At 44.2% G+C, this 15,355-nt stretch overlaps 1 protein-coding gene across 4 annotated transcripts in view; it reads right to left on the bottom strand.

The window, feature by feature from the left end:
- Window positions 1-1,836: 1,836 nt before the first annotated feature.
- The window catches only part of NUDCD3 (NudC domain containing 3), a 30,012-nt gene continuing 16,493 nt past the window's right edge, over window positions 1,837-15,355 (bottom strand). For all 4 annotated transcript variants that reach the window (XM_073588648.1, XM_073588647.1, XM_073588649.1 and 1 more), the window contains exons 4-7: window positions 12,641-12,773; window positions 8,252-8,395; window positions 5,265-5,453; window positions 1,837-4,267 (exon numbers count right to left, since the gene is read on the bottom strand). In XM_073588648.1, the coding sequence (XP_073444749.1) occupies window positions 4,157-4,267; window positions 5,265-5,453; window positions 8,252-8,395; window positions 12,641-12,773 (577 nt within the window). In that variant the 3' untranslated portion in view covers window positions 1,837-4,156. The remainder of the gene's footprint in view (window positions 4,268-5,264; window positions 5,454-8,251; window positions 8,396-12,640; window positions 12,774-15,355) is intronic.

The raw sequence follows: 15,355 nt of genomic DNA, 5'->3' as shown, positions 1-15,355 counted from the left end.
TTAACAGGGAAGGTCTTACGTTTTTTCTTTTGCAGTCCACTGAACATGAGTTCTTGGGCTGTCTTTTTTGCTCGCTCTTCTACTAGCCCCATGGTAGATCTAACTGCTTTAATGAGTTCATCTGTAGTTTCTACTGGAAACGTATCTTCCCCGTCCGAGCTACTTCCTGAATACTGCGACTTGAGTCGTCCTCTGACCCTGTAGAGTCTTGTTGAGAGACCCCTGAGGGGCTTGATCTCTTAGTTCTCCTCTCTGTATCTACAGCTTGAAATGCCCTTACTGACTTGGAAACTTCTGTCTGAATTATGGACCTCAGACTATCCGAAAATGAGGGTGTCTCCTCCGCTATGGTCTTGTTAATGCACTCCTGGCATAACTTTTTGTTCCAGGCTGCTTCTACGGGATTTTTACATAAAGCGCATTCTTTATTTTTTGACTTTCCCCTACATTTCTTAGGGACCTCCTATACTCCACCCGCCAATGTATGTAAGAGGAGGAGGAGAGGGAAAGAGAGGAGAAAAAGAGAAAGAGAACAGACATTAGATTACTGGACTTTCTCGAAGTTCACTCACCACTCGGACGCTTCATAGAACGGGTACCGGATCTGGAGGTTGGCTGGTCCTTTCACTGTCTCCCAACGAGACTATGGACCCCTCTTTCCTGCGGTGACGATCCACCCGTGCGCTGCCCGAGTGGCTCACACTACTGCTGCGGCGTGTCTTTGCTTTCTCCTCTGAGCACGACCGCCTCTCCTTTGCTTCCTGGCGCGGTTGCACATGCTCTGGCGAAGGGCTCTCCATTATGCTGCTTATGGCTGCAAGCAGTCACTTCCACTCCAAACTGGTGCTGTGACGTCTGCTCGCCTTTTCTGGCGATCTTAAATAGCACTTTTTTTTTTTTTTTTTTAGACCACCTGGTCTCGCACCTGCCCCGCTTGCTGTGTGGACGCGCGCGCGTCATGCCTCTGCGTGCTCCCCCGGGACCGTGCACACCTTCTGCCTCTCCCAGGCCCCGCGGTGCTGTGCGCGCCGCTCTACTTCCGGGTCGCTGCAACCACTTCCGGTTCATCGGCCATCATGCGCGCTCCCAACGCGCGCCTCTCCCGGTGCGGCCATACGAACCCGGGCCGGGTGAGCGCTTGGGCCCTGCTTGTTTCGGGCCCCCAGACACCCCTTACCTGCGCGATGGATCCCTCTGACCTGACTGCAGGTATACTCTCACTCCTCGCTGTTCTTCCTGCTCTCTGCTTGTAGAATTACAGATCTCGGGATTTTCCGCTGCGGGGTCCGGTGTCTGGTCTCCAACAGGGAGGGTACACCGTCTGTGGCCTCCGAGGAGCTCTCTGCCCGGGCACCGATGTGTCTCCTGGGCTGCATGGCCACTGTATGTCAACAGGGAGGGAACACTATAAGTGGCCTTCCTGGACCTTCTATGTGTGCTGACATCTTGGAGGGTCCACCGCCAAGGTACCCCGCTTCGCCTGGGCATCTGCCCCACTGGCTGTGGCCATGCCTTCGCTCAGGAGGGACATAGGTATATATGGCCCCCGAGGCGACTACCGGTACCCGGCGTCGGGTGTAGCAAACCCATGCCTGCCATTAATCACCCGACCCAGGTCCAGGCATCCTCTTCTTCGGAATCTTTAAAGAGGCTTTCATCTTGAGGGTTCCCCGTCGAGGACAGGAAACCAACTGATGCGGAGAGAGGAGCCGCCCCCTTTTATCTTGAAGGTTTCCTGTCCTCGTAGGGCGGATCCCCTCTCTCGTGGTGCCGTCATGTAGAATGGAAAAAAGAAATAAGTTGTACGACCCAACAAAACGACACGAAGCGCGGATCTTAGAGTCCAAGGGTTGCTATATGCAACATCATTTTTATCCTTTTATTACCATGGCACAATTTTAATAATCCTTGTCAATGGTTTTCATTACACGTGAAATATCATCATCATGAGCAAATAATGTCATAGGGCAAAATTGGCTGTAAACGGCTTTAAATGCAAAAAAAATAAATAACTCCAGTGATTTACCCATGTGCGGAGGATAGACGGAAGGAAGAGTGAGTGCGGGAACAACGTGGTAGCCAGAGGTAGCCCTCATCTCCAGATCATGCTGTTGGGATTACGCGTTCAGTAGCCTCACACAACAGACTTACTAAATAAGAAAGAATAAACCTGAAGGTCTGAGCCACTTGGTTGCACAATTGCGTTACTGATAATCTCGGCAATAATCACAATCCAACCTTACCGCTTATACAAAACAAGAGAGGATTCACACGTCACATCTTTCCACTGTGACAGACTCCCGTCTTCCATGCGGATTTTGTTTTAGATTTATTGTAGATTTGCTGCAAATTTTACACTGGGTAAAATCTGAAACAAATCTGCAACACATGCAAAATTTTACTCCGTGGCCAAATCCGCATCAGGAAAACAGGTGCATCATTACTTATACTGTTCTCATGCTTCTAAACCTCGCCCCAAAAAAAAGATTTAGGGTCTGTTTACGCAGCAAGATTATCATGAAAGAAGGCTTGTACGAGTGCTCGTTTTACGATCATCTCGCGGTCCAAACAGTCTGATGATCAGCTGACGAATAAGGGAAACGATCGTTCGTCAGGTGAAATGATCTTTTGTGGTGCACAAACGATCATTACTCTCAGCAGCGCAAGTCCTGTTTACTCCGTGCTGCCGAGAACAATACAGATCGTTCAGTGGGCTTCGTTAGGTGTGATCTGCCTGTGTATACACGCTATTTAACGACCACCGACCCGGTAAATATCTACAGATCAGCGGTCGTTTAATGCTGCAAGTCGGGAGGTGTAAGCCCACCTTTTGGCTTAGTCTTTCGGCAGGGTGCAGATGTTGATAGAGCAGTTTTGCAAAGCATGATATTGAAAACATATTTCTGCACACCAAAAAAAAAAAAAAGGAAATTCATGAAACATGCCAATAATTGCCAATCAGAGTTTTGCAATCATTCTCTAACCTTTTAGGAAAAATCAGCAGCTGGCCGGGGTCTGGTTCCCATGGGTCTCCACTGTCCATTGAAATGTAGCATATATATGGGGAATTCACAGAGGAAGACAGGTTCAGATAGGGTGCTTATATGCTCCTCACATTAAAGAGGGTAAAGGGAACCTGTCAGCAAAAAAAATGGTCTGTACCTGCAGCCAGAGAGCTAATCTCCAGGTAAAAAAACGGTTTTAATGTACTAGTATGGTCAAGAACTTCATGCAATATAGAACATTTTGTTTTTCATTTTTATTATATTTTTTATTATACTAATAAGGGGGGAGTTTTCTTTTTCCTTTTTAAATGTATATTATATTGCTAAAATTGCTGCAATTGTCTGTACAATGGAAAAAAATTGTTTTAATAAAAAATGATCTTATTATAAAGAAAAAATACCGTGTTGAACATGAGAAGCGGTTTAATTGGAAGTGCGAACAAATATTTGTCCTGAAGCTGCTCGCTTCCAGTCATTGGGGCAGTGAACAGTAAGCGTGTACATTATAAGGCCTACCTGCCTCTTGACTGACATGGTGCGAGTGCGCAGCGAGGGATGTCAGTCAAGGAGCAGGGAAGTGACAGTGTAGTGAGCAACAACTGTTCACTATTACCCCTGTGCCGCTCCGAATACTGGAAGCGAGCGCTGCACGGAGAATTTAACTTCATTTTCCAATTAGACCGCAGCACATATTAAATAGTATTTTCCTGCAGATCACCTTTATGGTTGCTGATACACACCGTTTTATTTTTTTGCTCACAGTTTCCTTCCCACTATATAGATTTGGTTTTACTGGGATTTTTTTTTTTAATGGAACTCTTCCTCAATTTCCCGGGTGAACTGAAAAATACAAAAATCCATGCCCTGACTCTTGTGTCTGCCTCCGTCTTACCAATGTCCTTGCTGGAGATGTCATCAGGTCGGAAACATGGACAGAAAATTTGCACCAGTTAGGAATACAAAAAAAAAAAAAATGGGAGAAGGGAAAATGTTCTGCAGAATTAAGATAAAAACTCCAGATCAAACCGATTATAAATAAGCACTTAAATACACTGTTATACGTGGAAGTGTATTGCAATGATAGAGGAAGGCGTGCCTGTGACCGTGTAAACTTTGACCGCAGGAGGGACACGCTAGATCTTGCTCCTGTGTCAGAACTGCACGGCACCGGGCGAGATGTTGAACATGGAAGGGTCAAACGCCTGCCCCTTGAACGGCGAGCCATCCGCATCCCATCCTTTCTTCAGCATGTCATGAACTTTCTGTAAGGGAACAAGAAAATGGCAGCGTTGTGAGGTCAATCATATAAAGTGTCTGCTCCTATAAAAGCCATGCAAGAGGCTGCAATTACAGTTCCCAGAGTAATTGTAATTCAGCTTTCTAAGGTTCCTGAATGTGAGATTTACCTAGTGCATAACTAAGCGCTCGGTATACCTAGTGCATAACTAAGCGCTCAGTTTACAATCCTATGAAATCTGATTGGTAACTCGTGTGAATGCTAGAATGGTAGCAAACTAGATTTCCATTCAGCACGGGGAAGGGGGAGGACATAAAGCTACTCAGAATAACAGGACATGCATGTGTTCTCAATGAGTTTAGAAGACTAAATCAATGCCAGATACTTTTGGTGGTTGGGTATCGTTCTGAAAACAAAAGACCTAGCATTAGGGATGATCAATTCGATCAGCGCAACCCTGGTCCGGCGTCCGGTCTTCTCAGCATTTTTATTAAGCCCCACAATATTGTGACGTTTCGTGCTGCCTACAATAATGTCATGATGTGCATTGTGCAGTCCCGATGTTGCGGGGCCTTGTAAGTGCCTGAAGCCCCTTTAAATGCAAGACGTAGATGTGAAGACCGTCTGCCAAAGTGGACCGGACTAGGCATCAAATCAGGGCAGCGCAGATCGAGTTGCTCATCTTTACCTGGCATATTAAAATCCAGTATGACCGCTGCTTCCTCCTTCCTTTAAATCCACCAATATATTAAGTTAGAACATACCCCACACTCATCACACGGTCAATGGCTTTCTCACAAATACATGGGTTCGGCTGACGTTCATGTAATGTGTGGCCACCTTTGCAGACAGGAGAGGACAAATCAAGGTCTAAAAATATTTTTCCTCCCCTTTGGCTATCTGAAGGTGCTGCCAAGAGCAAGAATCTGGGGCCATTTTCCTGTGTAAGTATAAGCATAGGAACTGTATCTGACATAATGATATTCTATAGTGAAGGAGGATAATCTAATGCTACGACGTACCAGCTCGTGGCTTTGCGGCTTCCCTTGCAGCTTTTGGTGATAGTCAAAAGTGAGCCTGTCCAGCACGGCGTGTTCATCGTCGTCCACGGTAGCCATGCCGCGCTCCTTGTTGATCCTGTCTATGTCGATTTTCTCCTCGCCCTCTAACACAGCGTTCCACCAGTATTCCCCGCATTTACTCAGACTAATCTGGGGGGAGAAACCAAGACCCCAAAAGATTGGTTTAGTGAGTCATTTCCCTTATATACCCACCAGTGGAATAATGTGTGAACTGGGAGAGCAGAGTGGTCGTCGCAATGTGCTTAAAGAGTGAGAAACAGAACGGCCTGTAAAGTACATCAATGCCTCACAACCTGCGTCCATCTACTACTACAGATCTCAGCCGCTTTCACGGCAGGCTCAGAAGTCCACGACATGAAGGACAGTGCTCCAGTGCTGAGTCCAAGGTTATCCCAGGAAGCATTTTTATAGCAAATATCCTAAAGAGCTCATTTAAAGTGAATCTGTCACCAGGTTTTTGTTAAGTAACCTGAGAGAAGGATGATGTAGGATACCAAGGATGTGTCACTTATTAGGCTGTGTGCTGTAGATTCAATAATATGAAAATGTTTATCAGCAGGAGATTATCAATACAAGACTAGGTGACTCGTGCTTCCTGGTCAACTGTTCTACGTTACCCTGCCCCTGTAGCACTGATTGGCAGATTTTTGTCAATGTACAGTGTACACAGGAAGCTGCCTATCAGTGTTGTAGGCGTGGCTTTACAGTGCTCAGCATTCTGAGCTCTGCTAGATCAGCAGCAGAGAATACAGTATTTGTATCAAAATGACAGCAAGCAGATCAGTAATTGACATCATTGGAATCAGGGTCTATGTCCGTACATCATACTGGTCTCAGAATACAAAGCAAAAAAAAACAGATGACAGTAATTTGCAGCGTTTCTAGCATAATTTAACATTTCATAATTTTTTCCTCCCATGCATCCCCCTTAATGCTCCTATTGTGAATCTGGGAAGAATCTATCTCCTTCCCCCTCTGGTAGCTGAAAATAGAGTCCATTTTTGCTTCTCCTGTAGGAGTCTTTTTTATATATACTACCTCTGCTCTTTCCCTGAGATCAAGGAGAGTAAGTCATTTCTGCTGGCTGCTCTGCGTTGAACACAGGGGACCCCCACCACTCAGCTCATTAGGTGGACATGAACAGAAGGTGGCACTACACTAAAGGTAATAATGTAAACGCTTGATATATGTAAATGACAAAGTCATGATCAGCTTGCTCCCAGTAGTGATTTATATTTTTATTTTTGGGGAAAGATATGAATAGATTGAGTTCTTAAAGTGAAAGAACACATACGTAAGTAATGTGCATTGACAAAGAAAAATACATTAGAAAACCCCCGACTTGGGATGATTGATATATATATTTGCTCGGTGGATGAACGGTAAACCGTTCGGAAAGACACTGAGAACCAAGAGAGGATGTACCGAACCCAAGGTCCAAAGAAGGTGTGGGACGAATGTTGTAAGGATAAAAGTACCTTTATTAAACAAGCATTGTAAATGGTAGCACTACATTCAAAGAAGTGCCTACACTTGGATGAAAAACAATGATTAATATACAAGATAAGAAATAAATATTTATATATGATTAATTGATAAAAAACTAAAAAAAAACAGACCACTGAATGAAGATGGGGTATACCAAATAAGTGATAAGCTATATGGTGACAATAAAGATCGCAGAGAGTAGTAGGTGTTGATGAAGGACACATTCCAAAACGCGCCAGGGTGTGCGCCGCACTTGGACCATGGACCACCCAGGTATCTCCACCCTACCTGTCAATGCATTTCTGTTTTACCCCCGTGAGTAGTAGGTGGTGATGAACAAAAGTAAAAAGTCATATATATATATATATATATATATATATATATATATATATATATATATATATATATATATATATATATATATATATATACATACACATTGCATGGAGAAAAGATGTATACAATGGAGGTGTGCCTCATGACACAGGCATAGTATCAATCAAGTAAGTGACTAGATAATGATGAAAGTCAAAAAAGGAGGCCAAAAATGTAAAAGAGTGGGCTACAATGTGGATGATGAGGTGGAGCTGGGGAGGGTATACTAAAGTGACTAGGTGTCAGAAAACAGTATTTTGTTAGAAAACTGGCGAGAAGCGCACAAGTATAGCCAGAAGCAAAGTTAGCAGTCAAACAGAATCAAGCAGAGGGTAAAATAAGTGATATAGAAGGTACAGGTGTATGGCGTGGATGCAGAGGTCCATGTATGCCAGATGAATGGAAGAGTTAACGTGTCACATACTCCAAGTTAATAACTGAGGCAGAGAGGCAATGGTATATAATGAGGATAAAACAGAAATGGATTGACAGGCAGGGTGGAGACACCTGGGTGGTCCGTGGTCCAAGTGCGGCGCACACCCCGACGCATGTTTTGGAATGTGTCCTTCATCACCACCTACTTCTCACTTTATCTAATGTCACCATATAAGCTCATCACTTATTTGGTATACCGCATCTTCATGAAGTGGTCAGGGTTTTTTGTTTTTTTTTTAGTTTTTGATCAATTAATCATATGTAAATAGTTATATATTTATCTTGTATATTAATCATTGATTTTCATTCAAGGGCGGACACTTCTTTGCATGTAGTCCTACCATTTACCATGCTTGTTTAATAAAGGTACTTTTATCCTTACAACATTCGTCCCACACCTTCTTCATTGGACCAAACGTTGGGTACATCCTCTCTTGGTTCTCTGTCTTCTTAAAGTGTCAATCGGTACAGATAATGAATTGGGGAAAGTAATAACCGAGCCTTGTATAGGCTGCAGAGTTATGCAGCACAATAAGCCGAGCAGATCTATAGGGTGTGACACCGAGGACTCACACCTGCCTCCAGCCAAGCGTCACGTGCCACTCGTGAGGCATCATCTATCTTATTACCGAGATACATTTCCCAGGTTCCAGGCTCCACAGGGAGGTCTCTGCATTTATTTTGTGAGTGAAGTTCCCATCCATCAGGACACGCTCGCCTTGACTATCTCTCACTGCCACTCGGATACATGAGCTGCGCAGGTCCACCGATACCTAAGAGAGTTTACAGAGAAGCAAGCATTGAGGGCACAGCATCAATCTTGTAAAGGGTCTGTCCATTACTACAATTCTTTATTTTTAAATAAGCCCCTGGTGGTTCTAAAATTAAAACGAAAAACACGTCCTGTGCGTCCTTGCCCATTGGTCTCCTTGCTTTCTCTTCTGGTGGAAATGGTCACTTGACTACTGCAACCGAAACCCTCAGATAGGTTGCAGCGGTGACATGACATCCCACAAAGGTTTCCATGCTCCCTCTTCTAGTAGGGTACATTACATGACTGGTGCAGCCAGAGAGAGCTAGGGGGACTGTCTCTTCTGGCTGGAGCAGCACATGACCGCTGCAGCCAATCAGTGGCTGCTGACTTGCTGCAATGTTTAGCTAGTGTCCCCTACTGGAAGTGTAAAGGCCTCTCCAGATGTCTGTGTAACTCTAAAAGTGATTTCCTACAAGACCGGGACATCACGGACCTCTGCAGTAAAATAGTCAGACTGACATACAATAAAAGCGAGAAGAGGATTTTACCGAAGATCCCATCATTACAAGTCTATACTGGTGCCAGTTCAGAAGATTAGCAGCAGCATCTTCTTCTCCATCAGCCCGCTGACAGGCCTCATAAGAATATGCAACCTACAGATGGCGGAGAGACTCAAGCTGCTTCATCGAGTATCACTGTCTTATCCGACGTCTGATCATTTCTACTTTCCGTTATATAATACATTCTTTCACTAGGTATCACCAAGGGTTAAAAGCGTAGGCTCCCATTTAGCAAACGTAGGCTTCTATATTAAGAAGCTGTACAATACATCGGAATTGATGAGCAGGAGCAATCTAATAAAAAAATTGCTCTGCCTGTCCTGGTAATCCGTCAGCAGAAGGCAGGCTGCTCGCAAGAGTAGGGGAAGAAGGCTGAGGTTTATTTCTCCGCTGCTCTCGTTCACTAATTGCTGTAAACAGGTTGCAGCCACACCGTGGAGATAAAGCTGCGCCCACCCATGACGGGTCAATGGCCGAACGATTGGGTGACAAAATCCTGGGGCAACTGGCCATCACAGGGGACAGATTTTGGAGCCACTTTGTGTGGTCAGTGACTTCCTGACAAGCATTAGATGACGTATGGCAAGGTATTACACACATTACATACTTCTTCTTGCCTGGATCAGGTTACAACAGCTCCAGCTGAAATCAGGATGCCCAGGCAGGATCCCTTTTCCTATGCTGCCCCCACATCCTAGGCTAGCTATGCTCTGGGGTTTATAGCACATCTCTAGTTCAATGTAAAAGGTAATATGTTAACCCCTTCGCTACCTGTGACATACAAGTAGGCTAAGCCCACATCTTTCCCTGATTAAATCAGCCAATCAAGTGTCTCTAACAGTCGTGGGTGGAGAGTCAATTACTGACAGCGGGATCTAGCACCCGCCAGCCAGATGCGCGTCACAAATCCCGCCCATCGGTACACCGTCACGTTATTATGGGGGAGCTGATGTGTTCTCATGACAGTCAGAGGTTTGCAGAAGACCCCCGGTGCTTGAAATTACGATCCTCCTGTGAATCCCGGCTTGTGGCTGCCGTTCATTGATCATGATTTCTGCTGTATACAGCAGTATTTATACACAAGGCAGAGCTTATCGGACGAATGCAGCTTCAAGTTAAATAAAGTTAAGAAAAAAGTTTTTGAAGATATGAAATAAAAAAAAACAACACGAGTTCAAATCACCCTTTTTACCCCATTGAAAATAAAAAAAATTAACACAAATTAAAAATACACATATTTGGTATCGCTGCATTCAGATATGTCTGCTCTATCAAAATATAAAATAAATTGATCTGATCGGTAAATGGCGTAATGAGAAAAAAATAAAACTGCTAGAATTATGTTTTTTGGCCACTGCAACATTGTAATAAGATGCAATAAAAGGCGATCAAAATATCGTAACTACCCCAGAATGGCATCAATAAAAACATCAGCTCGGGAAGCAAAAAAATAAGCTCTCACCAGCTCCAGATCACAAAAAATTAAAACGCTCCAAGTCCAGGAAAATGGTGACAAAAACAACAATTTATTTTTCCCGTTTTCCAGTACACTATGCGGTAAAAAAATTAATGGTGTCGTTCAAAAGTACAACTCGTCCTGCAAAAAAAACCAAGCCCTGATACGTCTATATGGCCAGAAATATAAACAGTTATGGGTCTGGGAGGAAAAAAAAGGGGTTAAAAAAATCCAGCGTAAGGTGACATAATTAACATATCACCAGATGTCCGTCCTACTTATTTACTGCTATCTAGTCTCATTGCACGTAAAAAAGCAGGAATCCAAATTATTCACAGAAGTTACTAGAGGCCCATGCTGGGAAGAGTATGGCGTGGCCATGAACTCACATAAATGCCTCTATATACATTAGATTTATATCGGCCGCATACACCGATATCAAAAGGTTCAGCCGACAGTAATGTCTATGGGTGATATGTCGATAGGTCATATCCGGTTTTGGACGGTCAATCTTTGTTCTCCCGGAGATGAGCCGCTGGCAGAGATGTCTGTCAGTGGATCTTCCATAGAGGGCATAGAAGCACTCAACCGTACGAGAGCTTCTGTGTTTGGGAGAGACGGACGAGATGGCTGCCAGCAGAACAATCGCCTGAAGAATCATTTGTATTGCGGGTTCAAGAGGTAATGTTTCTCCTTGTAGAGCGTGCCGAGACGGCAAGGCTTGTTATTGAATTTTAGGACCGATACCTCAATAGGTGGCACTCAACATCTTGTACTCTTCCTCTCTGAAGAGGAAATTTGGATATTTCAATTCCCATAGAAGCATTACATGGCCTATAAATCTCTTTACACCATTTATGTGCTCTCTACAAAATGAAACGTTCCCCCTTAGACCCAAGTCAGAGGCCTCTCACCCAGCCAAATCAGATCTCCTGCTTTACGCTGATGAGGGGCAGACATCCCCGAAACAAGTGTTTGCAAATGAAGTTTTTGATATGGCTTCTTATCCCAAGACATATGGCAAGGCTCGTTCAAGGGTCAACATTGATTTTTTAGGACTGCTACTTCCAATTGGTGCCTTTAAAGTTTCTGTGCTCTTCATCTCTGAAGAGGATATTTGCATATTTCCTCCATCTCCGACCGTGTAATGCCCATTACCATGAAGCAACCAGGACGTGAGAGCAGCAGGTAAATCCAAGACTAACTGCTAACTAGAAATTATTATGAAAGTGCCCGGCTATATTATGCAGACTGCTACAAGGGGCCATTTGGGACCAATAATGGTTGAAAATGCAGTTCTCCAGTACCAGTGCCTCTAAATGCAAAGTTGCGCTTTAACCCTTTAATGACAAACAATACACCTTTATAGAAATCATGAGGCGCCTTATTTTATGGCACCCTATTTTTAAGGTGCTGTATAAGTTTTTTGCAGTTGTCCTTTGCAGACCTGCAGCTGACAGCCTGGCCCCTGTGTTAATGCTCGGGATTGGAACAGTTAATTGACCAAATGGGGCTCACTGGTTGGCACATTGTGTGTGTGTGTATGTATGTGTGTGTATATATTATATATATATATATATATATATATATATATATATATTAGTCGCAGCAGTGATGTCCCATGTATAATGATTGACTGTTGCATGGTGCCAATTACCTCGGCGGGTTACAGACAGGATGCCCCTGCTGCCCTGCAAATGGAAAGCAATTGTGGCACGTCGCAGCTTCAACATGTGACTAATATGTAGATTGATTATTTAAAGCATTACCTCCCCTTGCCCCAATTTTGTTCATTATTAGACATCCTCTTTAAAGCCAAAACAAGCTTTTGTTATATGGAGGGTAATTTCACACAGATGGATCGGTCATCAACATCTAGTCCATGTGTGTGAGGTCTTCGGCTGACAGCTCATGGAGTTAGCTGGCACAAGGGCTGGTATTGACTTCCCTAAATGACTGGCACATTGGCTTTACCAGTACCGGGTCGGTGAGTGAAGATGAGATACGGCTCTATTACACAGGACAATACCATACAGACAGGTTCTCAAGGTTTCTCTACACAGGTTGAGGCGTACGCTGGTTCACATCTGCAGATGAATAAAAACCACTTAAGACTCCACAAAATCCTTTGTGTCTACTAAAAGCAATTTTCTGTCTGGTTTTTGTATTAGTCTGTATCACCCTCTACTGGGAGCCGTGGTGGCACGTCAGCTTCAGACATAAGAAGAAACAGCAGCACACAAGTCACCTGTCTGCCTTTAACCACATCTTTCGCCACAGGCACTTTGATTTCCAGGTCAGAGTAATCTTGTGACCACGTGTAGTTTTCCCTCACTGCGCCATTGTAGCTGTCCGAGTCCATCTGGAAACTCTCCTGGCTCCTGATAAAAAAAAAAAACAAAACAAGAAAATCAGAGACATGTAAAGCTATATATAGGACAAGGAGAAACGCTTCCCCGGCCTCTAGACCATAGCACTGGACCTCACCCTACCATGCAAAAAGGAGTGTCCTACCACCCTCCCCATTCTCACTCATAAATATGGCTTATTTCACTGGGCAGAGAACAATAAGCCATTGCCAGCCATTTCTTTACTTTACAAGTATTTTTCTACATGATATTTACTATGATGATCGACAGTCCAAGTACTTCTGTATCTGATAGGAGGTTGTGCATCTTTTTCCAGCACACTGATGAAGGGCTGACACAGATCGAAATGTTTGTGTATGTAATTCTGGATTACTGTTCATCATTACAATTCTTTTCTTTTCATCACTCTGATTGCCAAGTTCCTTACATTGACTAGCTAGATTAACGGGACCCTTACACCGAGCGATCGGAAGACTGACAACACTCATGATTCCCGCATACACATGAATGATTGGCAGCGATTTTTCTGTCTGGATAACAAAAGCGTTGGGTGTTTCAACTCAGGCTGCCCGATCCTGATGTCCCCCAACATAATCCGTAGGGCGAAGATTTGGGAGAAACCTATACACATCAGATGACTGTTCAGCAGACATTGGTGTTTAGTTTGTTTGGTTTTGGAGGCTTGACCAGAAGAATGGACTATTTGGCAAGGTCTACACTAAGGTTGGGCTTACATTAGCAGACCCCTGATCCGGCATCCACGACTGTCCTCCATATATTACTCCATGTACACCGGAAGAGGGTTGAACTTCCTAGGCGAGAACTCCGGGCACCTTTAGCAAAAGCACCACAAATCTGACATTCAAGTGCAGGACAAGAAAATTCCCAGGAACCCAGTCCAGCAGCCATGGAGTACTAATGTGGATGGTGGATCCACGTTCGGCTCATTTTTTTTTTTGCTCATCTCTAGTCTATATAGGTCGGGTGTTACGTGGTTATTTCTACTGCAAATTTACCTATGAAAAGTCAGGAAATCCAGAAGACAAATTCTCCCTGAATAGTTCAGATTTTCCCGCAGATTTTTTTGCTAAAAAGAAGGTAATCCACTGCAAAATCAGCGATTACACTTATTACTGAGATTTTATTTTGGATTTTTTTCTTCTCAAATGAAGGAAATAGCGATGTTTTGAGAATTTAAAAAACAAAAATCCACTGCTAGTCAATTTTCTTGTGGAGAAATTCCACAGTGAGTGGATGAGATTTGTACCGTATAAAATCTACATCAATATAGTCTTTACCGGCCCTACCCTTACTACATGCACCAAACATTCCGACCTGTCGAAAGTTGGACCAGTTGGTCCTGAGCCCGCAATCACCGTGTTCCTGCGACCCATCCTGGAGGCTGTTTTTGCAGATTCAATTATAACAAGAAACCTACGGCTATGTGCACATGGAGTTGTTTTTGAGGCGTTTACAAGCACAAAGCTGTGCTACGGTGGCCTTCACTTCAACCAGACTCCACACCCTGGCAATAGACATGGTGGAGCAGTGGGTCTTCTCCTTTCTACCACCTGCACCTTCAACCCAATTCTCCTCCCCAACTTCCCTTATGCGCCTATCTTTTTAAGTGCACTCTGTCGGCATCTACCTCCCTCTAACCTCCAAGTGGTCGTCATTTACCGACCCCCTGGGCCATGCCACTACCTTTATTGACCAATTCTCCACCTGCCTTCTATATTTCCTCTCTGATGAAAGTCCCACCATTATCAAGGATGACTTCAACATCCCCACCAGTCGGCAGCCTCTAACCTGCTATCACTTCTTTGGCCTCACCCAGTGGTCTGCTACAGCCACCCACACCGATGGACATACATTAGACCTCATCTACACCTGCCTCTGTCCCCTAACTAACCTCACTATATCCCCTCGCCCTCTATCTGACCATCATCTACTAACATTCTCTTCCCTGGAGACCCACACACTCTCCAACTATGTTTTACCACTGTCCTCCATATCTTCACTCCACGATGCAGACAGCACCACTGTTTTCTGCAATCCTAAACTCACATCAGATATTGAATCAGTCGACCCTTTCGTGCATGGCAGAGTGCGACAAATCAATAGACAGCCCAAGCATACCAACCTCACTAAAAAGCTCTGGCGAGAGTCAACGGCTGTAGAGCAGCGCTTGAAAAAAAGCACATTCACAGGAAGACTTCGCCACGTTCAGACAAGCAACTTTCATATTCAAGTAAACCCTCCACTCTGCTAAACAAGCCTACTTCATAACCCCCATTTTCCTCTTTATCCCACAACCCCAAACAGCTATTTAACACTTAACTCCATCCTCCGACCTCTGTCATCTCAGCCGAAGACTTTGCCGTACACTTCAACAACAAAAATCAAATCAGGCAAGGCTTTACTACTCAACCACCACAAGCCTTATGTATACTAGACCACTGACCTTCCTCCGCACCATCACTGAAGGAGAGCTTAGTCATCACCTCTCCAAATCATACCTCACTACTTGTACACTTAAACCCATCCCATCTCCTCCCCAACCTCACCTCCGCGCTTATTCCAGCCCTAACCCA

The sequence above is a fragment of the Dendrobates tinctorius genome, unplaced genomic scaffold (assembly GCF_039654945.1).
Source record: "Dendrobates tinctorius isolate UK_male_01 unplaced genomic scaffold, ASM3965494v1 ptg000104l, whole genome shotgun sequence".
NCBI classification, from domain to species: domain Eukaryota; kingdom Metazoa; phylum Chordata; class Amphibia; order Anura; family Dendrobatidae; genus Dendrobates; species Dendrobates tinctorius.
This window is presented reverse-complemented; position numbering and strand designations above follow the sequence as displayed.